At 47.4% G+C, this 23,369-nt stretch overlaps 1 protein-coding gene across 1 annotated transcript in view; it reads right to left on the reverse strand.

Moving 5' to 3' along the window:
• Positions 1-4,677: 4,677 nt before the first annotated feature.
• BCO1 (beta-carotene oxygenase 1) overlaps positions 4,678-23,369 on the reverse strand; it is a 55,657-nt gene continuing 36,965 nt past the window's right edge. Inside the window, exons 8-11 of the mRNA XM_032155886.1 lie at positions 14,807-14,912; positions 10,232-10,326; positions 8,444-8,555; positions 4,678-5,467 (exon numbers count right to left, since the gene is read on the reverse strand). Of these exons, the coding sequence (XP_032011777.1) occupies positions 5,238-5,467; positions 8,444-8,555; positions 10,232-10,326; positions 14,807-14,912 (543 nt within the window). The 3' untranslated portion in view covers positions 4,678-5,237. The remainder of the gene's footprint in view (positions 5,468-8,443; positions 8,556-10,231; positions 10,327-14,806; positions 14,913-23,369) is intronic.

Consider the following 23,369-nt stretch of genomic DNA (forward strand, 5'->3'; position numbering starts at 1 on the left):
AATGACCTGGGAAAATGCTTGCATCATATGTTAAGTAAAAAAAGAGTAGGTTATAAAGTGGTGATCACTAATATGTAAACGCTGCCCACACACACGCACTCAAAAACACCTGGAGAAAAACATATCAAAATGATTTCAGTGGTTTCCTTTTGCTAATTTAACTGTGGTATCTTTCTCATTTATTTCTTTAACTTATCCAGGTGTTCTACAATGAACAGATAAGACTTAACACAGGAAAAAAACAAAAAAACAAAAAGCCCTAAGCCTGACTCTTTCCTCTGCTCTTTCTTGGCAAATTCTCTCCGCACCTGCTTTGTTCAGGCAACCATGTCTGTCTCCAAATCCTTGCCCTGCACTCCCACCGTGGCAGGACCAGCCCCTTGCCAGTTCCCTGTGGCCACTCAGGCAGGTCCTCAAGTCCCAGACCTCCAGGAAGCCTTTCTTTTTCTTTTTTTGTTTGTTTGAGACGTTATCTCACTCTGTCGCCCAGCCTGGAGTGCAGTGGTGCGATCTTGGCTCGCTGCAAGCTCCACCTCCCAGGTTCATGCCATTCTCCTGCCTCAGCCTCCCGAGTAACTGGGATTATAGGTGCCCGCCACTCCGCCCAGCTAATTTTTTGTATTTTTAGTAGAGACGGAGTTTCACCGTGATAGCCAGGATGGTCTCAATCTCCTGACCTCAAGGGATCCTCCCACCTCGGCCTCCCAAAGTGCTGGGATTACAGGCGTGAGCCACCGCGCCCGGCCTTGGGAAAGCCTTTCTCAATTATGAGAAAGAAACTGCCCTCTTCCTGACCCTGGCTGAATACACTGCTGCCACATCTCTGTTTGCTGGTTGTGTCCAAGAAAGTCTGCCTCTTAGCTGGGGCTGGACCTCAAAGGATGCCTTTTGATGTGGCACAGGAGCTGGAGCAGTCAGCGCTGTGTTTTTCTGTACAGGGTCTCTGAGTCTAAACTCCTAGGAAGAAGTTCAAGTGTTGAGGCCACACATCTCATCCCTGCTGGACGTTGAGAACGGTGGTGATGACTTTTTGGTCTGCATGTCCTGATTTGTCATAAGAAAGACATCTCCTGGCCATTTAAAAACCACCCAAACAGTCTTTATAAACAGTTTTTAAGAAGCCATCAAAGGTGTTTATACTTAACCTGCACCAGCAAACTTCTTAAAGGAGTCAGGCTGAACTTTGGTCAGGAGGAAGTGTTTGAGCAAATATTGTAGATGTCGTGCCAACACACTTAGATTTTTCATGAGTTGATTGCCCAAGTGTCCATCCAGCTTATTCCTGAATTGGGATTAAATTAGAGAAAGCTTTGGTGGAAAAAGTTAGTGGGTCAGAAAACATTTGGGTTTCCTAGCGTGTTCCTGACGCTTGCAGCATAGAGCACTTGAGAAATGCTGTGGCTTTATCAAAGCAATAAACAAATACTGCAGAACTTCCTGGTCATATATTCCACCCACATGAAACATAACAAGGAAGGCTCAGAGGGTGAGATGGAGTGTCTTGTGGGTCCTTCAAGAACGGAGCATGCATCATAGCTCTTGTGGAGTTTTGAGCTAATTACCCTGGCCTGTGTGTGAAATGTGTCAGAATTAAGGACCCAGATAAATTGAATATCTTGGCATCAACCTTTGGTGTTTTTGAAACTGAGAAAGAAAGATTTGGCGTGCCAGCCTCCCTCATCAGTCTGGTATTCTACCTGTCATCTTCAACAAGATAAACAAACCACGGACATACTTTTCTTCCCCGCAGAACTGCACCCTTTTTCATGACTAGTTCTGGGTACTGTTAGGCAATAGGAATCGAGTAGAATGGAGGTGGGGAAACATTTTTTAATTCTACCCTCTTCTCAAATATTTAAAGTAGAAGAATGGGTGGGTTAGGGCCTGTCACATTTTTCAATTCTTTTCCATTCCTGCCACCCAAACGCAGCCCTTAATCGTGCATTTCCGTTCTGTCTATTCTGTTTTATTTTATTTTACTTTATTTTGTTATGTTTTGTTTTATTTTGAGACAGAGTCTCACTCTGTCACCCAGGCTGGAGTGCAGTGGCGCGATCTCAGCTCACTGCAACCTCTGCCCCCTGGGTTCACGTGATTCTCCTGCCTCAGCCTCCCGAGTAGCTGGGATTACAGGCACCCACCACCAAGCCTGGCTAATTTTTGTATTTTTAGTAGAGACGAGGTTTCACCATGTTGGGCAGACTGGTCTTGAACTCCTGACCTCGTGATCTGCCTGCGTTGGCCTCCCAAAGTGCTGGGATTACAGATGTGGGCCACCACGCCAGATCCCCCTTCATCCATTTTATCAAGGCTGCAGGTACTGAGGTTCCCAAAGACAATTCTGAGGAAGAGCAGATGGTTTTTGTCCTGCCATTTCCATGGCTTGCATTTTTGTTGAACAGGGTATGTAGGCTTAGGGGAAAAATGAAAATGCTGAGAACGATAGGAGGGGTTTTGAGGGACCAACAGGGAGGAGAAGAGAGAGGGGGTGATCAGGGATAGCAGGAGTGAGGAACCTTAGCAGAGAATTGTGTGTGTTGTCATTGGGCTCCATGTGGACTTGCTTCCCCATCTCCCAGGAGCTCTCCATTAAGACATCCATTTCTTGTTGATGCATTGACCACTTGAATCTGTTGGGAGAACTGGTGCATTCGTTCATTCAACAAGTATGTATTGAGTGCCTACATTACACGAGGCAGTGTTACAAGTGTTGAGGATAAAGTAGTGAGTCAGACACACCCAATGTCTAATGACTTGGATGAATACCCACCACGACTGGATGAATCTTCAAGGAATTCTGCTGTGTGAGAAAAGCCAGTCCCAAAAGGTTAATACCTCATCATCCCATTTATATAACATTTTTGAAATGACACCATGTTATGGTGGTTGCCAAGGGTTAGGGATGGGAGGTGAGGAGGGCGGGAGCTAGGTTTGGTGATAAAAAAAAGTGACATGAGGGATCCTCGTGCTGACATGCTATTTGGTATCTTGCCTGTGATGGTGGATGCAGTCTAGAATTTGTCTAGAACTATACACACATACACACAAATGAGTACAAGTAAAACTGGGAAATCTAAATAAGACTGGTGGATAATATCAATATCCTGGTTGTGATATTGTACTATATCATTCTGCAAAATGTTACAAATGGGGGGAAACTGGGTAAAGTCTGCATGAGCTCTTTCTGTATAATTTCTCAACACTGCACGTGCATGTACAATTATCTCAATAAAAACTTCAACTAAGGAAAAAAAAAAGGCTTGGCTGGGCGTGGTAGCTCACGCCTGTAATCCCAGCACTTTGGGAGGCTGAGGCGGCAGATCACCTAAGGTCAGGAGTTCAAGACCAGCCTGGCCAACATGGTGAAACCTCAGCAAAGATTACCGGGCATGGTGGCACGTGTTTGTAGTCCCAGCTATTGGGGAGGCTGAGGCAGGAGAATAGCTTGAACCCGGGAGACGAAGGTTGCAGTGAGCCGAGATTGCGCCTCTGTACTCCAGCCTGGGTGACAGAGTTAGACTCTGTCTCAAAAAAGAAAAGAAAAAAAAAGAAAGAGAAAAGAAAAAAAAAAGACTGGGCAAGGTGGGTCTTGCCTGTAATCCTAGCACTTTGACAGGCCAAGGCGGGAGGATCACTTGAGCCCAGGAGTTCGAGACCAGCCTGGTCAACATGGCGAAACCCTGTCTCTACAAAAAATACAAAACTTAGCTGGGTGTGGTGGCGCATGGCTGTAGTCCCCACTACTTGGGAGGCTGAGGTGGGAGGGTCACTTAAGCCTGGGAGGTTGAGGCTACAGTGAGCCAAGATTGCACCACTGCATTCTAGCCGGGGTGACAGAGCGAGACCCTGTCTGAAAAAAAAAAAAAAAAAAAAAAGAAAGAAAAGACAAAACCTAACTCCCTGGCCTCATGGAGCCTACATTTTGGTAGAGGCTAAGTACGGCTTCATGGTGGGTGCAGGGCAAAAGCTAAGACCATCCTGAAGGGAGCCGCCCCTCTGGGGGATTCCATGCGGTGCCACTAGAGGGTCCTTCCCATCCTCCAGACACGTCATGGAATCTCCATTGGTGACTGAATGAAATCCAGATTCAGGAGAAGAAGTAAGTGCAGAATAAGGCTCTGAAGTCCAGCTCCCCCAGTCCCATGACCTGGGAATCATCCAGCCTGCCTTTGTTTCTTTAAACCATGCATCAGGCACCCACTTGACTGTAGACTCAGATGCCTATGGGGCTCCCGGTAGTGGTGTAGCATCCCACTTGTCTTGTTCCCAACTTTCTCCATCCCCATCGCTACCTGGCTCAGGGGCCTTCAACCTCCTTCCACGCTGCCCCAAATGCCTGGTTTATCTCGGCAGCACGTACAAGCCTGGAGAAACTCCTTTTGTCTACGCACATGGGCACGGCCCACCGCTCTAGTTCTCAGCAGCAGGGAAGAACTCCTCATGCCAGCCCAGGCCCTGGGACTCAATCCTGGGTTTGAGCCGCTTGGCCATGGCTAGTCAGGTCAATGTCCAGTACCCGTTAATCCCCTCCTGCAAAGAGGAGTCCCACAGCAATCTGTTAGTCCCATCGATTGTACAATGAGGCACCGCGCTGGCTGTGAACCATCAAGCTCTGCAACTATTTTATTGCCTTAGAAGACCTTCAGAGGGAGAAGCCATGTAAAAATAAAGTCTGAGCAGACTTTAAAGTTTTTATTATTTTATATTACGCCATGACTTGCATGGAATGACCACAAAGTGGCATGCCTTCCTGGTCACGTAACTTAACTCATCAGGCCTGGCTAGAAAGTGAGAACTCCCAGATACACAATTTAGTCCACTAGAAAGACGGGAGGGAGCAAAGGAAAGAGAGAGAGATGAAGGCACAATGATAAATAATTATCTGCCTCTTCTCTAATAGGTTAGGGGCTCATTCTAAAAATGATGATAACGTCATTGAATACAATTTCTGATTTATGGTCAAGGTCTTCATGTTAAAGGAAAGGAGCTTTCTTAGAAGGACTGGATTTAATCAATACATATTTGATTTTCAAATATTTGACTTTCAAACAAAATGTTTACGGCCAAAATAAAACGAAAGAAATGATACTGAGAAGCTCTCTTGCCATGCCCTTGTCAAAGCACCCACAGAAAGAATAAGTGCAAAAGGTAACGAAGGCCCTCCCCTCCATCCAAAGAAACGTATCCATGGAGTTCTGACAGCCGAGCTCTCCTCCCCTACCCAAACCTCAACACCATCAGGTCGGAGGAGCCCCGTGGCAGTCGGAAGCCCTGTCCCGCTGTTCCTCAGAAGCGGCCTGCTTTTTTGTGTCCCAGTCCACGTCTGTAATGAATAATCCATGGAGATCCATGTGCATATCGACATCAACAGAGGCACGGGCCAATTCCGTAAAGCTTTTGGCATCCAGAATGAGCAGAAAAGGCAGCTTTTGGGGATCAGTAGAGACAATGGCTGATAAGATTACTCCTTTGGGGAAACAGGAAAAAACACTTCGTAAAAGTGCAGCCTTCAGTCGGAGGGATGAATTTCTCAGCATGTCTCTCTGCCCTCTTTAAACATATGTATCTAACCAAAACAGGAGGGAAGTGAATTTGAGACACTGTAACAGAAGGGAAAGGCCAGGGAACTAGGAATCAGAAAACCTGGTTCTAGGCCGGGCGCGGTGCCTCAGGCCTGTAATCCCGCCACTTTGGGAGCAGAGGTGGGCGGATCACTTCAGGTCAGGAGTTTGAGACCAGCCTGGCCAACATGGTGAAACCCCGTCTCTACTAAAAATACAAAAATTAGCTGGGTGTGGTGGTGGGTGCTTGTAATCTCAGCTACTCAGTAGACTGAAACCGGAGAATTACTTGAACCTGGGAGTGGAGGTTGCGGTGAGCCGAGATCGCGCCATTGCATTCCAGCCTGGGTGACAGAGTGAAACACGGTCTCAAAAACAAACAAACAAACAAACCAGAAAACCTGGCTCTAGCCTTGGCTGGGCCAGTCCCTTCACCTCTCGGAGCCTCAGTCTCTTCATCTGTAGAGATGGGATAATCTCACCAACACTCCACAGGGTTGCCGAGAGTATCTCCTGCATGATGGATTTTGAAAGAACTCTGTAAATTATTGCAGGCATCGAAGAATGCCATTGGGTTTTTTGTTTGTTTGTTTTGCTTTTTTGAGACAGGGTCTTACTCTGTTGCTCAGGTTGGAGTGCAGTGGTGTGATCACAGCTCACTGCAATCTCGATCTCTTGGGCTCAAGCTATCCTCCCACCTCAGCTCTCCAAGTGGCTGGGACTACAGGCACATGACACCACGTCTGGCTAATTTTTGTATTTTTTGTCAGATGGCGTCTCCCTATATTGCCCATGCTGGTCTTCAACTCCGGGGCTCAAGCGATCTGCCCACCTTGACCTCCCAAGTGCTGGGATTACAGGCATGAACCACACCGCACCTGGCTTGAAGAATGGCACTTCAATGGGCCCAATTCATCTCTTGCACATGTAGCAGTGCTAGTAAACTCATCCTTCCCGTCTGTAAAATGGAAATACTCTCAATACTCACTCTCAAGGAACAGAGAGTTAAACGAAATAATGCACATCAACTTCCTGCAAATACTCTCAATGCCTCCAGAGGGTCCCAGGTGGAAGAGCAGTTAAGCATTGCTGAAGTCAGATTGGCCTGGATTTAAATCTTACCTCTGAATGTAAGGGGTGTGTGACCTTGGGCAACAAGGTCACTCTCTGAACATCCCATTGGTAAAATGAAGACAACGATACTCCCTCCTCACAGAGAATGTAAAGGAAGTGTCCACCCCACTGAGTGGGAGAACAACCTGAGCAGGAGGAAAGGCCTGTGGTCCCCTGCCTCGGAGATGACAGTGACACAGCGTTGCTGGCCTGGCGTGCCATGCCATGATCAGTAGGAAGACAAGGTCCAGGCCACTCCCTTGTCACCTAAGGGAAGAAGCTGGCAGGTTTAAGTGGGGCAGCCTGCCCTCCTTGCAGGTGTGGCAGCCCCATTGCTGGCGTGGCCAGGTGGCATCCCCACCTATGATTCTAGTTACCCTCCTTAGCCTCCTCAGGGCTGTGGGCATTTCTGAAGCACTTCTGAGAATGAAAGAGGGAAAGGATCATTCATTCAAGTGGAAACCTAGAAAATAGAGGTGGGCCACAAATACACATTTCCAGGGGCTCCGTGAAACATTTACATGCTTATACATTGTTAAAAATTTGGATCCAGGATCCAGGCCAGGTGCAGTGGCTCACACTTGTAATCCCAGAACTTTGGGAGGCCAAGATGGGAGGATCGCTTGAGCCCAGGAATTTGAGACCAGCCTGGGAAACATAGCGAGACCCTTTCTGTACAAAAAATAAAAAGAATGAGCTAGGCATGGTGGTGTGCCCCTGTAGCTCCAGCTACTTGGTGAGCTGAGGAAGGAGGATCACTTGAGCCCAGGAGTTTGAGGCTGCAGTGAGCTATGATCATGCCACTACACTCCAGCCTGGGCAAAAGAGCAAGACTCTATTTCTTAAAAACACTCGTTTTGGATCCAGCCACTGCAATCAATTTTAAAACCAAGATTCTGCATTCTGAGAGACTTTAGTGTTACTGAGTGGAAAGGAGATGGACTTTGTGCAGTAAAAAACTTAAACTTGTCTGAAAAGGGGGCTGGCTTCTGTCCTCAGCTTCTGGGAGGTCACCTCTATACCCTTGGAATGTCTTGCTTGATACAAGTATCTTTGTGTATCTGGGGGCCTTGGGCCACACCAGGCAGTCTACCCTTACAGTGGGATTTATGGTGGGGCCTTGGGCCACACCAGGCAGTCTACCCTTACAGTGGGATTTATGGTGGGGCCTTGGGCCACGTGGTATGAGCTTGATCTCCAGGAGGACTGAAGACTAAATAAAGGTCAGACATACAGGGGGTCAACCATGTTTACATGACCGAGTCCCAAGAAAAACTCTCCATACTGAGTCTCAGGGGAGCTTCCTGGCTGGCAACAATATTCCGTGAGCATTGTCACACATCATTGTCAGGAGAAGTCAGTGCTATCTGTGACTCTACTGGGACAGTGCAGCTGGAAGCTCCTGCCTGGTCCCTGCTGGGCTCTGTCTTGTGCACTTCTTCCCTTTGCTAATTTTAGTCTGTATCTTTTCACTGCCGCAAACCAGAACTGTGAGGATAAGCACTTGCAGTGAGGTTGGTGATTCTAATGAATGATTGAAGCTGAAGGCTGTCTTGGGGACCCTCAAACTTTGCAATTGGTATCAGAAGTAAAGGTGGTCTTGGGGACTCCCTCACCCTTTAGCTTTGACCCAGACAGATGTAGACTTCAAAGCACCAATCCACCCACTTTATGACCTGGGGGGGGTCAGCTGCCCCCAGATGGTGTCTCTGTTGGAGGGGGATCTGCAGCATCGTGCAGCAACTAGATTTGGCTTCTTAGAGTCTTACCGTCATCCTCATCCTTGGCACCTGGCGCGGGCACAAACAGGGGTTCCGCTGGCCAGCAGTTGTCCTCTCTCCATTTTAAGGATGACTTTGTGAGAATGTCATATTTTATTATCTGTACATCCAACAAGGAAAAACACAGAAATGACTTGTATGAGAGAATACTATTCCCTGCAAATAGGAGGGCATGAAGATCCACGCAGAGGAGATGAAGCGCATCAGATGGAGACTTTTGACGTAATCTCCCAATAACAGCTACCTCTGTTGAGCACAGCCAAGAAAGGACAGGAGCTAACTCTCCTCCCCAAGTTTTTTTTTGTTTTTTTTTTTTTGTTTTTTTTTTTGAGATGGAGTTTCGCTCTTGTTGCCCAGGCTGGAGTGCAATGGCATGATCTTGGCTCACTGCAACCTCCGCCTCCCAGGTTCAAGTGATTCTCCTGCCTCAGCCTCCCAAGTACCTGGAATTACAGGCGCGTGCCACCACGCCCGGCTAATTTTTTGTAATTTTAGTAGAGACGGGGTTTCACCATAGCCAGATTGGTCTTGAACTCCTGACCCCAGGTGATCTGCCCGCCTCAGCCTCCCAGAATGCTGGGATTACAGGTGTGAGCCACTGTGCCCGGCCTCCTCCCCCAGTTTTAAACATGGGTCCTCTGGCCACCAAGTAGCTGATACTGCACAAGGAATTATTTTAAAAGTTAAAATATTTTAAAATTTATTATTATTTTTTAATATAGAGGCAGGGTCTCGCTATTGTTGACAAAGCTGGTCTTGAACTCCTGGTCTCAAGCAATCCTCAGCCTCCCAAAGTGCTAGGATTACAGGCATGAGCCACCACACCCCACCTAAAAGTTAAAATATTGAAGATATCTTGTATTTGAAATTGCACTGCAATTTTGTGAGTTAAATAAATGAATATATTCAATGCAAATATTTAAAGTATAATACAACCCCTTTGTTGCTTTAAGGGTGCAATTCCCTGAATCTCTCTTAATCTCCCAATAGGCCTATTTCCCTCTCAGGTTTGGGATTAGTGGAGAGTGGCTTGGGGTTTGGAGGGGTGGAGCCTTAATTTTTGGCTGTGTACATTTCTGCTCTGTTTGCATTAAAAAAAAAAAAAGATTTTCCATTTTATTATGAAAAATGAAGACGTTAAAAAGAAGTGATACCTGCACAGCACTTAGCACAGTGCCCAGCACGCAGTAAGTGTTTGACAAATGGTAGCTTAAGAAGCAAACTGGGCCAGGCATGGTGGCTCACGGCTGTAATCCAGCACTTTTGGTGGCTGAGGCAGGAGGATCCCCTGAATCTAAGAGTTCAAGACAGGCATGGACAACACAATGAGACTCTGTCTCTTTCTGTATTTTTTTTAAATAAAAAGGAAAAAACAAAACAAAACCGAAAAAGAAGCAAAACAAATCCTCTAAGTTTCAGCTACACCCTCTCCGCTGGAGAGGGTGAGTTCCTTAGGTCAGGGATTGGGAATCCCCCTGCTGACTTCCTTACCCTCAGTGCCTACCACATTGTAGCCCATAGTTGGTGCTCATTAAATATGTATTGAATAAAGAAATCAGTGAATAAACTCCAGCCATAACCTCTTACCCGAACCTTAGCACATTAGGTGCCACTCCCTCTCCCAGCTGTCCATCCTTACTTCACATTTATTTTATCCTACACTTACCTCCCTCTCACCTCCTCTTTTCTAATCAGTGTCTCAGAACCTTAGAATTCAGCTTTGCATATAGACACAATCACGGTAGGAAAAGCCTGTGAATACACAGAGACCAGTACCTTGGTTGGGATTGGACTCCATTGAACTCCTGCAGCAAAGACATATCGGTACTGCTTTCCATTGTGAGCATAATTGACCCGTGGAAGCTCTAAGCCTACAAGGAAATGAGAAGGTGGATGAAGCCCCCATCACTGGGGGCTGGGAGCCTGTACCCTTCTCGTCAGACTGGGTAGCCTCTCCTCAGAATCCGTTTCCACACCAACATCCTTGGGCTTGATTTAGAGCCTGGATTGGATCAAAGGTGGTCAAAGGCAGGGGAGGGAGCCTCTGGTAATTGAATTACCGCAGCTCTATTAGAGAGTCCAGGAGCAAAGTACCGCAGACCTAGGTTTTAAGTGTATAAATACCTTTAATTATCCAACATAGTAATCAAAGAGAATTGCATGATTGAAATCAGAGGCTACTGCAATTTCTTAAAGCCTTTTTCAAAAAAGTGCTGATGTGTATATATGTGTGCATGCATGTGCACATGTGTGATGAGAAATGGGAAGCTGGCTGGGCACAGTGGCTCATGCCTGTAATCCCAGCACTTTGGGAGGCCGAGGCGGGCAGATCACTTGAGTTCAGGAGTTTGAGACCAGCCTAGCCAACATGGCAAAACCCTCCCTCTACTAAAAATACAAAGAAAATTAGCCAGGCGTGGTGGCGCACGCCTGTATTTCCAGCTACTTGGGAGGCTGAGGCAGGAGACTCACTTGAACCCAGGAGGCAGAGGTTGCAGTGAGCCGAGATTGTGCCACTGCACTCCAGCCTGGGCCACAGAGTGAGACCCTGTCTCAGAAAAAAAAAAAAAAAAAAAGAAAGAAAAAGAAAAAAAAGAGAAACAGGAAGCTGTGCCAGGCATGGTGGCTCATGCCTGTAATCCCAGCACTTTGGGAATCTGAGATGGGAGGATCGCTTGAGGCCAGGAGTTTGAGACCAACCTGCTCAACATGGCAAGAACCCCATCCCTAAAATTAAAAACTAAAAACTAAAACAGAATGGGAAGCTGTGGAAACGGGTGTCAATGGAGAACAGTTAATTAAATCTGGTGAATTCTATAATGACATTATGGAAAAACAACATTTACAAATGATTTTAATAACATGGGCAAGTGTCCGTACCATAAGGTTAAGTGTAAAATGCTGGTTACAGAATTACTGTATCTCCGCTAGGATACAAATGAATAGAAAAAATTTGAAGCATTGCTGGGGTTGTAACTGCCTTACAGTTTACATTTTCTGTGATAGAATCTAAGTTTCTCATTATGTGAAATTTTCATCATGCTTATTATTTTTACATAATCAAAGATCTTATTTTTTCTCTGTAGATGTGTGTGTGTGTGTGTGTGTGTGTGTGTATATTGTTTGTTGTTGTTGTTTTGAGATAGAGTCTCACTCTGTCGCCTGGGCTGGAGTGCAGTGGCACAATCTCAGCTCACTGCACCCAACGTCTCCCGGGTTCAAGCAATACTCCTGCCTCAGCCTCCCGAGTAGCTAGGACTACAGGTGCATGCCACCACATCCGGCTAATTTATTTTTTGTATTTTTAGTAGAGACAGGGTTTCACCGTGTTAGTCAGGATGGTCTCGATCTCCTGACCTCGTGATCTACCCACCTCAGCCTCCCAAAGTGCTGGGATTACAGGTGTGAGCCACTGTGCTTGGCCATAAATGTGTATATATGTATATATGCCTACTGTATCAAATGGAATTTCTAAGTCTGAATACTGAAATGGATGTTTAACTCTTAGTAAATATTCTAGGTGGTTGCTGCCAACTGCTGGTGAAGATATAATGTCCAAGGAAAGAGGAAGCAGAGACACATCCATGGATAAATGCTGATGAGGCTCAGTGGGGCGGGAAGGGGAACGAAGTATTGAGATGGGAAGGAGATGTCCGATCGCACAAATGAGAAACCATGAAACTTCCAAGGGACAGGCCCAGATGAAGCTGAGGCGGAGGGAACACTCCCACACTTAAATAAGAAGAAGGTGCCTGCCCTTGACCTCAAAGTAGGCCTGAGACTTCCAAGATGTTCCTGGGCCCCTCTCAGACCAGCGATTCTCCTGCCTCAGCCTCCCAAGTAGCTGGGACTACACGAGTGCACCACTACCCCCGGCTAATTTTTGTATTTTTTAAAAAATATAGATTGGGTTTTGTCATATTGTCCAGGCTGGTCTCAAACTCTTGACCTCAGATACTCCACCCGTCTCAGCTTCCCAAAGTGCTGGGATTACAGGCATGAGTAATGCCTGTAATTGCCATTGCGCCTGGCCAGTAGTTACATGAAATTAAGGCTTGGCCTCCCAAAGTGCTGGGATTATAGGCATGAACTACCATGCCTGGTCCTTAACAGCCATGTTCTTGAAGAATCTTCATGATGTGGGAAAATACTCAGGTTATATTCATTAAGTGCAAGAGGCAGCTTCGGAACATTCTAGATGATATGGAATGCATTTTGCAAAAGTGCAAATGCAGAGGCAATGGGCTTTGGGATAAGAGAAGGCTGGGCTCAGAACCTGGCTCTGCTGCCTGCCTTTTGGCAAGTTTTGAGATTGTCTGAGCCTGCTTCTTAGGACTGTTCTAATATCGCTGCCGTTGGCTGGACTCTCCCTATAGGCCAGACCCCACACTAAGCCCTTGATGTGCATGAACAAATCTAATGTCAACAATAACAGAATGACACTGGCGGGATGAAATGAGAGCAGTCTGAGAACTCGCCGGAAGGGACCCGGCCTATATCACACAATCCATGCATGACGGGAGGATTGGATGGGTATCCCAAAGTGCTGTCACAGGTGCAGGGATTATGGATGGCTTCTTTATTGTTACACTTCTTAGTGTGGACAATATTGCAACAATAAACAAGCATGGTCTTCTTAGGAAAAAAAACGGTGATGTGGTCGGTGAGCAGGGATGGGGGTTGATGCCTTCACACCTGGCATCATCTACCGATTCATTTCTAAAGACTCCAAGGGAATGACTTGCCTCACAGAACCAGTTACGGGATGCATGGGATGCCTTTTACAGAAGTGGATTCTTAGGTCAAATCCAAGGGTCATCCTAAAAGAGTCCCCAAGTCTATGTGCTTCCAGATGCTCAAACCTCCTGGCATGGGGCAGCTGATGGAACAAGGCTCTCAGTCTTTTTTGTTTGTTTTTGGATTTTTTTTTCGGGGGCGGGGGGCGAAGTCTCTGTTGCCCAGGCTGGAGTGCAGTGGCGCAATCTCAGCTCACTGCTCTGCCTTCACGGTTCAAGCAATTCTCCTGCCTCAGCCTCCTGAGTAGCTGGGATTATAGATTACAGGCGTGCACCACCACGCCGGCTAATTTTTGTATTTTCAGTAGAGATGTGTTTTCACCATGTTGGCCAGGCTGGTCTCAAACTCCTGGCCTCAAGTGATCTGCCCACCTTGGCCTCCCAAAGTGCTGGGATTACAGGTGTGAGCCACCATGCCCAGCCAATGTGCTCAGTTTAAATGCACACCGTGCCACTCTCTAGCTGAGTCTCCTTGGACAAGTCCATTCATTCTGCACTTTGGCGTGTGGAACACAGACCTCTCTATGCCAACCTTTGTGTCATGTGCTGCTGATACGCTGTGACCACAGCAACACAATCCTTGCCTCATGGGCTTATATTCTGGGGCAGAGGTTCTCCATCATGGCAATCGTCCTCCCATGGAAGGCTGGCAATATCTGGAGACATATTTGGCTGCTCCAGTTCAGGACGGGGGTCTTCCTGTTCCAGTGGGTAGAGGCCAGGGATGTTGCTAAACATCTTACAATTCCCTGGACAGCACCTACTGCAAAGAACGACCCAGCCCCAGATGGCGATGGTGCCCAGATTGAGGAGCCCTGCTCCACGGGTGCGACTCCTGTTCTAGAGGGTCTGCGTGCTGTGTGTACCTCAAGGTCTCTCAGGCCTAGTTTTCGTCTCTATATTATGGGGCTGATAACACCTATTTTTGCAGGATACTGTGGATGTTGAGAGGCAGAAATGGAAATGTATTGTGCCTGTTCAGTAAGAACGTGTTCAGTAAGGGACAGCATTTGCAGAAGTCATCTGGCCCAACAACCACCCACTGCCTTCCTATTTTTATTTTCATTTTTTTGAGACAGTGTCTTGCTCTGTTGCCCAGGCTGGAGTACAGTAGCACAGTCTCGGCTTACTGCAATCTCCGCCTCCTGCGCACAAGTGATTCTCATGCCTCAGCCTCCCGAGTAGCTGGGACCACAGGCATGCGCCACCACACCCAGCTAATTTTTGTATTTTTAGTAGAGATGGGGTTTCGCCATGTTGCTCAGGCTGGTCTTGAACTCTTGGCCTCAAGTGATCTGCCTGCCTCAGCTTCCCAAAGTGCTGAGGCTACAGGTGTGAGCCACCGTACCTGGCCTCACCCACTGCCTTCCTAGGAAGCATTTGAAGATAGAGGAAAGAGAAATGTCCCCAGATGCTTTTCATCGGGGCATCCCAAGAGCCTTTCCTTTTTGGCCCTTGTCCATGCACGGGAGGGAATTATTATGTAAAGAGGCCTCTGGGGTCCCCATGAAAATCTGCCCCTTTCCTAAACTCAGGACAAGAGGACGCATTTTACCTTCACAAAGAAATTCCGGCTGGCAGTAGACTTGGCCATCCTCTTCCTTCAGGGCCGTGGCTGTTGTAGATGTCACTTTGATTAAATTTGAGCCCACTTCTGCATTCTGAAAAAATTCAGTTTTCAAAAAATAAAATAAAAATGTATAATCCACAGCAAATATTTGCTTTAGTGTATATATTTTTAAAAATGCTTGAATACATGTCATCTTGGTTTAGCCTCACATTAATCATAGGAAGCAGCTCGTTTCCTGTTTTTATTCTTAGTCTCAGTTTAAAAAATGAGGATTGGCCATTTAAGTTGACTCATCCAAGGTCACATACCTGATAGGTGATAGGACTCTTTTCTCTTACTCTGAGCCTGCCTTATCCCTCACAGGGAAAATTAATGTGCTTCTAAGAGTAAGTTCTCACTTTTAAAGTACTAGATGATTCACCTATAAAAAGCTGCATCAGCCATTAAAAGGATGCTTCCAAAGAGTTTACGAGAACATGGGAAATGCTTATCACATAACACTGAGTAAAAGCACCATCAGGACAAATCGCATATGCAGTCTGAGCTCAACCACATTAAAAAAGTTACACTGAGAAGAGACAGAGAAATCTACTAAATGTGTGTGTGTGTGTGTGTGTAAAATTTTTTTTTTTTTTTTGAGATGGAGTCACACTCTGTTGCCCAGACTGGAGTCTGGAGTGCAGTGGTGTGATCTTGGCTTACCACAACCTCTGCCTCCCAGGTTCAATCGATTCTCCTGCCTCAGCATCCTGAGTAGCTGGGATTACAGGTGCCTTCCACCATGCCTGGCTAATTTTTATATTTTTAGTGGAGACGGGGTTTCATCATGTTGGCCAGGGTGGTCTTGAACTCCTGACCTCAAGTGATCCACCCGCCTCGGCCTCCCAAAATGCTGGGATTACAGGCGTGAGCTACCACACCCAGCCTGAAATATACCAAATATTAAAAATACAACAGATGATGGGATTATGGGGGACTTTAATTTCTTTTTTGTATGCCTCTCTGTATTTTCAGTATTTTCTTCTAGGAAAAGTTATCACTGCAGAAATGAAAACAAACATGCAATAAAAATTATTCGGTGGAAAAACAGCCTTCAAGGACATTTCTTGGTCTCAATTTACAGTCAGATTTTGCCGTGCTCAGTATCTTACTGTCATCAGTATAAGCAAGGAGAGGGATTTAGCATGATTAAATATTTATCGAGCATCTACTACTCCCTGTTTCCCTCATGTACTAACCATGGGGCCTTGAGCAAGTCACTTGGCCTCTCTATAGTTCAGTTTCCTTATGTGTATATTAATAGAATATGCATCTTTGAGTTATTGTGCAGATTAAATGACATCATCTGCACAAATGATTCACAAGAATGCCTGCTTAACAGTAAGTGCTAGATAAATGTCAGCTGCTTCTGTTGATGACATTGTTGTTGTTATATTATTATTACAATTATTGCCATACTACTACTACTATCACTTATTATTATTATATTGCTGCCACCACTACTGGAAGTGAGTACGGGTTAGGCTCTGGAAGATATTGAGGAACAAGACGACAGAAGATTATTGTTATGGCTGACTTCTCATTTAAACTTTTCTCTACCTTCTACATTTTCTAAGATGCCTTCTATTTTATTTTGGGACAGGGTCTTGCTCTGTCACCCAGGCTGGAGTACAGTAGTGTGATGACAGCTCACTGTAGCCTTAAACTCCCAGGCTTAAGTGATCCTTCCACCTCAGCCTCCTGAGTAGCTGGGGGACTGTGGGCATGCATCACCATCCTTGGTTAATTTTTGTATTTTTTGTAGAGACAAGGTCTCACTATGTTGCCCAGCTTGGTCTCGAACTCCTGGGCTCAAGTCATCCTCCTCTCTTGACCTCCCAAAGTTCTGAGATTACAGGTATGAGCCAGTACACCTGGCTCAAAATGGCTTTTATAATTAAAACCAACCTATTTTAGGCATAGCAGCATTTTTGTTGGAGAGCATGAAAAGTTTACTGCAACTTAGAAGCTGAACCGCAAGTGTCCTCAGAAATTTAATTCAGTCTCGATTTGTAGAAGAAGTAACTGAGGCCTAGAGAAGGAAAGGGACTGGTCCAAAGTCACACGGAGAGAAGCAGACCCTGTGCCTGGGGCCTTTGCATTGATTCTTTGGCCCAGAAGCAAGAGCATTGCCGGTAGAGGGCGAAGGCAGTGCAAAGGCCCTGAGGCTGGTTCTTCCCCAAACCCTGAGGTCTCAGAAGAAACACCCCTTCCCCAACAACTCCATTGGAATCTGTAGTGTCTCCAAGGCACTGGCCCTGAACTGTAATTATCTCCTTTACGAAGCTCTTTTCCTTCTTTTACCTTGTCTGCCCCATGAAGCCAGGGACCAGATTTTGCTCAGTGCCTGGCACCTAGTGCCCAGGAAGTAACTGCTGAATTAATGAGTGAATGCACAACTCAGTAAGCTTTTCTTTGGGCTGTCAAGCGGCAAGATGTGCTTTGCCAGGTGGCTGTAAGAATCAAATGGGAGGAAATGCAGAGACAAAGGAGCCCAGCACCTGGCACATCGGTGGTGTCTTAGAAACATTTAGCTGAGCGCAGGGTCTCATGCCTCTAATCCCAGCACTTTGGGAGGCCGAGGTGGGTGGATCACCTGAGGTCAGGAGTTCCAGACCAGCCTGGCTAACATGGTGAAACCCCATCTCTACTAAAAATGTAAAAATTAGCCCAGCATGGTGGCAGACGCCTGTAGTCCCAGCTACTCGGGAGACTGAGGCAGGCGAATTGCTTGAACCTGAGAGGCGGAGGTTGCAGTGAGCCGAGATAGCGTCACTGCCCTCCAGCCTGGGCGACAGAGCGAGACTCCGTCTCAAAAAAATAAAATAAAATAAACAGAAACATTCAATGCCTCCACCTCCATGGCTCTGCAAGCTGGTGGGAGGCCCTTCCTGGTACCTTCCTGAGCATGTGACAGCAACAGGCCTCTGGGCACATTCCAGCCTTGATTCTTAGGGAGTTGGTCTGCACAGATTCTTATAACTCCAGCCCCAAACTGGTCGGACTGGTTGAGGAATAAACTGTGAATTTTTCCACACACAGCAATAACAAACATGACTCGGCTACTTTCGGTGGCCAGCATGCTCAGTTTTAGGAAGACATCGCTTTCCAGCCAGAATTCAGCACCATCTTGCAAGCTTGCATTGAAATCCCTACACTTAAGGGAACTCCCATGAGAAGTACTCATCACCGTCATCCCCTAGAATGCTGCCTGCCACATGAAATTCAACGCTGTGCTTTTCCGCGCAGATTCGAGCAGTCCTCTTTTCCTCAGAGCTAGCTTCCTCGTCTGTGTAAAATCGGGCTGGTGATTCGTAGCTTTTAGAGTGGTGCTGGGTATAAGTGAGGTGGCTTCCACCTGCATCCGAGCATTATGTTAGGATTAAATTAAATAATGGTCGTGAAAACCAGGCTGGTCCAGGGCCAGACACATTGTGCAGCCAGACGGGCATACATTCCAGTTCCAGCTCAAATCCCAGGGATGATTCTAAAAAGTTGGGCAAGTTACTTTCTCATCTGTAGACATGGAGGATCATAAATAACTTAGAACGTTGTGATGCAGATTAGCAAAGCACTTAACAGCCCCTAAAATTCACAGAAGCCAGGAGGAGAGGACAAGTGGAGGCCCACCAACCTTCTGTCTAAATACACCAAGCAAATTAAGTCCAGCACCATCTCTCTCCCTGCCTTGACACACAGCCCTTCATGATGGCATGGAACTGGCTGTCCCAAACGGCAATCGCTAGCCATATGTTGCGAATTAAATTTAATTTTATTTTACTTTTTTTTTTTTTTTTTTGAGACTGAGTCTCGCTCTATCATCCAGGCGGAGTACGGTGGCACGATCTCGGCTCGCTGCAACCTCCGCCTCCCGGGTTCAAGCAATTTCCCTGCCTCAGCTTCCTGAGTAGCTGAGATTACAGGCATGAGCCACCATGCCTGGCTAATTTTTGTATTTTTAGTAGAGACAGGGTTTTGTCACGTTGGCCAAGCTGGTCTTGAACTCCTGACCTCAAGTGATCTGCCTAGCTCGGCCTCCCAAAGTGCTGGGATTACACGCGTGAGCCACTGTTCCTGGCCTTAAATTTAATTTTAAAATAAACTTAAGTAAAATTAAAAATTCAATTCCTTAGCTGCGCCAGCCACATTTCAAGTGTACAATAACAACTCGTGGTTAGTAGCTACTGTGTTGGACAGAATGTTCCAGCAATGCACTGTGCTGGTCTGAAAGGATGACTGCGAATTGAGAATCCAGGGCTCCTTAGAGTTCTGAGCTGGAATAAGGCAGTCGCTGATCCTTGGCTCCTTCCTGCCTCATCCCAGGCTCCGTCCCTAACTGCGTGGATACCCTAGCCAGCACAACCAAGGCAACAGCCAGCCCTGGCCACCTCGTGGGCCTGTGGCAGGAACAGCAGAGTGGCAGTCTGCCCTTAGGAAGGCGGGTATTGGAAGCAAGGCTGGGCCCTTTGGGGGCTTCTGGGATCCCAGGTGTCCAGCACATGGTTGGGGTGGGGGTGGAGGCACCCCTCTGGGTAGGCAGAATGCCTTGGCCCTGTGAACTCACCCTGTGGAGTAGGGGTCCTGGTGGAGAAAGAAAGGCCGGACCACAGTCCTCCAAAGTGCCAAACCCAGAGCAGGGGCCCCTCTTGCCAGGGCTGAAGAGCAGAAAAGGCATTGAACAGAGCCTGGCACCTAGCAGGTCATCCATGAATGGTGCTTCTCTTACTTGAGGGTCTGCATTTGTGCATTTGGAGACAGAAACCAAACCCACTGATCCAGTCGTCAAAGCCACCCCTTCCAGGTCCAAAGTGCTTCCTCCTGTGAATGCCCCTTAGGCGTGGGTGCACACGAACCTAGGGCCTCACACAGCACCCCGCAGGACCAGGGCAGGGCCAAGGTCCAGATGACCCGCCCCTGCCCACACCCCTCCCAGCCACTCCCCGCCACTGCCGAGCCCTGCCTCAGGCACCCCCGCACTGCCCTGCGTAAACAGGCCCACGGTGCCCAGAGGCCCTGACGGCCCCACCTTCCTTTGACCCCAGCTGGCCCCAAAGCAAGAGAATCTTGGACATTCGGGACCTCCTGGCCTTTTAAATAGAATTTGCTATTGCCTATTCTATGTGGGAAGCACTTTTCACCTGGGACGGGTTCCAAAGGCTAAAGGTAGATGCTGCGCCCTTTTAGAGACCTTGCTTCCCATTTTTCATGTATTCATCATTCATTCATTCATTTCAAATATTTAAGAGCACCCTCTGAGTGCAGCGGATGAACTGCTGATGAGACAGAGTCCTTGTCCTCCCAGAACTTAGGCTTGAGCAGGAAGAGAGAAATGAACAAGTTACTTACGCTTGAGATAAATGTTGACGAAGAGCTACAAGGCACCATTACAGGATCCGGACTCAGCTGCCGGGTCATGCTGCTGAGCCCTGACCTTGGAGGTTCTCTCCAAGGCTGCATGGCAGAATCACTGGGGTTTTCTGAGACCACACCCGGGCCTGGGCTTCCCTGGTCTGGGCTGAAGCCAAGGCCCAGACATGGGGGTCTCAGGGCTCTCCAGGGGATCCCAATGTGCAGCCAGCCAGGGGGAGCAGGAGTGTCAGCCCAGGAGGACAGAGTTGCGGGCAGAGGGGACAGCAATGTCCTGCAAAGGCCTCAGGCCCAGCAGGCATCTGAGTAAGGGCAGCATCTTCCTGAAGTCGCTTCTCCAGTAAACCTCTGGATGGGATGGAGCCAGAGCCACTGGATCAGGGCATGTCAGGCTATGTCCACCTGCCTGACTTTCTGATTTCAATATGCAGGCGGAGCCAGTGAAAGTGCAGTAAGAAGGCATATTTAAGGGACAATAAGTAGCAATTAAAAAGCGTGGCCGGAGCTACCCATCCCAGGGCTTGCTTTCCTTTGCTAGTTTCAAAGCAACAGATGGTTCACACGACAGCTTTCTTTTTTTTTTTTTTTTTGAGATGGAGCCTCACTCTGTTGCCCATGCTGGAGTGCAGTGGTGGGATCTCAGCTCACTGCAGCCTCCACCTCCTGGGTTCAAGCAATTTTCCTGCCTCAGCCTCCCGAGTAGCTAAGATTACAGGCAGGGGCCACCACGCCAGGCTAATTTTTACATTTTTTAGCAGAGACAGGGTTTCATCTTGTTGGCCAGGCTGGTGTTGAACTCCTGACCTCAGGTGATCACCTGCTTGGGCCTCCCAAAGTGTTGGGATTACAGGGGTGAGCCACTGTGCCTGAAGACATGATAGCTTTTAAAGATACACAAGCTAGGGGGCTGGGCGCAGGGGCTCACGCCTGTAATCCCAGCACTTTGGGAGGCCGAAGCGAGCAGATCACGAGGTCAGGAGATTGAGATCATCTTGGCTAACACGGTGAAACCCCGTCTCTACTAAAAATACAAAAAAATTAGCCAGGTGTAGTGGCGGGCGCCTGTAGTCCCAGCTACTAGGGAGGCTGAGGCAGCAGAATGGCGTGAACCCGGGAGGCGGAGCTTGCAGTGAGCCAAGATCACGCCACTGCACTCCAGCCTGGGTGACAGAGCGAGACTCCATTTCAAAAAAAAAAAAAGATACACAAGCTAACATTCTTAGCTTGGTTCCAAGGAAGCAAAGCATTCTCGAGCATAACAAAAGGTTATAAAATCTTGTAAGGTGTGGCAGTGAGAGGGAGCATGTTCCTCTCTGTCTACCATCCCTAGGCTGAGGTCAGCCTTGAGACTTACTACCTTTGTGCCTTGTTACCCCTTAGTACTTCCTGGAACCAGGAGACAGTCTGAGGGGCTGCACTGCGGTGCTTCTGGAGCAAGGGGTGCAGGGGCCCAGGGCTCATGTGCTGATTTCATGGGTCATGGCTGTTCATCCAATAGCCCTGAATCACAAGGGGCAGAAAATCAATGCCTTTTTCTCTTCCAGTCATTCTGACTAGGTCAAGGAGAGTCTCAGTGAGGTGCCACGATGTCTTTAATGCCTAATACTTTTAAAACTTTGCTTTTTCACAGAGAGATCAGGTCTTGTCAAGCCACAGCCCTCTGGCTGGAGCTCAAGACCTCTGCTTTATTTCCACTATTTTATTTGCATGCTTGTCTTCTCTGTGCAGCAAGCATTGCCAGCTTTCTACTGGGTAGTGATGTGTTTCCTTTGAAATGAGTTAAGTAGAGAGTGAATTGATTGAAATGAAAAAAATACGGATTTTTAAATGTTAAGTAGAGGTGATATAAAATATGACAAAAACCATGGCAGAGATACACAAACGGCCATGGGTGGGAAAATGCTGGAGAGATGGGAGAGGACCCCAGCTCTGGAGTCAGACAAACCTCGGTTCAAACGCCAGCTCCCCTGCCCGCTGGCTGGGAGGGTGGCTGAATTCCTGCACTGAGAAACTGGGTGGTAAGGGTGGGAGAAGGCTCCCTGGATACTGTAGGACCATCTGCCAGGCCTGCAGAGCGCCCAGTGTGGCCTATCTGAGGCTCTTTCGTAGGAGTTAGGGCTACCGGTGAGAATAGCAGAGTTCCTACTCCTTCGTAGTTAGAAACAGGGGTTTAGGGCCGGCCACGGTGGTTCATGCCTGTAATCCCAGCACTTTGGAAGGCCGAGGTGGGTGGATAACTTGAGGTCAGGAGTTCAAGACCAGCCTGGCCAACATGGTGAAACCCCATCTCTACTAAAAATACAAACAAACGAACAAAAAAATTACCTGGGTGTGCTGGCACATGCCTGTAATCCCAGCTTCTTGGGAAACGGAGACAAGAGAACCGCTTCAACCCAGGAGGCAGAGATTTCAGTAAGCCGAGATCAAACCCCTGCACTCCAGCCAGGGTGACAGAGCAAGACTCCATCCCCCCACCAAAAAAATGAGGGTTTAGAGACAGACTGGGATAGGTTTCGGTCTTGGCTCTGCCACTCTGGGCTGTGACCTTGCCCACATTTCTTAACTTCTCTGAGCCTCAGTTTGTCCATCTGTAAAATGAGGCTTCTACAGGGATGTTGCCCACAGGTTGTTTTGATCATTAAGTGAGGTAAGAAAAACAAAATGCTTAGCAAAGTATCTGGCACATAACGTGCATTTAGTCAACGTAAGCCATCAACATTTAATTGAATTGAATTTGCTTTCATTTACATTAATTAAGTCATGAAGTCAGTGAGTTCTGGAGCCAGAAGCCTTTGTAAGTCTCCCTAAGTCAAGCCCAGAGCCTGGGCCACATCACCCTAATTGGGTGTAATGTCTGGCCCGGTGGTCATTCTTAGTGCAAGAACGGAGCTTTTCAACATCAGAGAATTGTGTAAGCAAATGGTGATGAATCCCTGCCATGAACGATTAGGCAAATGTTTAAAATGATGTTTCAAAGAATAGTTAACGTCATGGAGAGATGTTTAGATACATAAATAGGTAGAAAAGCAGTCTGGGCTGGGCGTGGTGGCTCACGCCTGTAATCCCAGCACTTTGGGAGGCCGAGGCGGACGGATCATGAGGTCAGGAGATTGAGACCATCCTGGCTAACACGGTGAAACCC

The sequence above is a fragment of the Hylobates moloch genome, unplaced genomic scaffold, assembly GCF_009828535.3.
Source record: "Hylobates moloch isolate HMO894 unplaced genomic scaffold, HMol_V3 SCAFFOLD_6, whole genome shotgun sequence".
NCBI classification, from domain to species: domain Eukaryota; kingdom Metazoa; phylum Chordata; class Mammalia; order Primates; family Hylobatidae; genus Hylobates; species Hylobates moloch.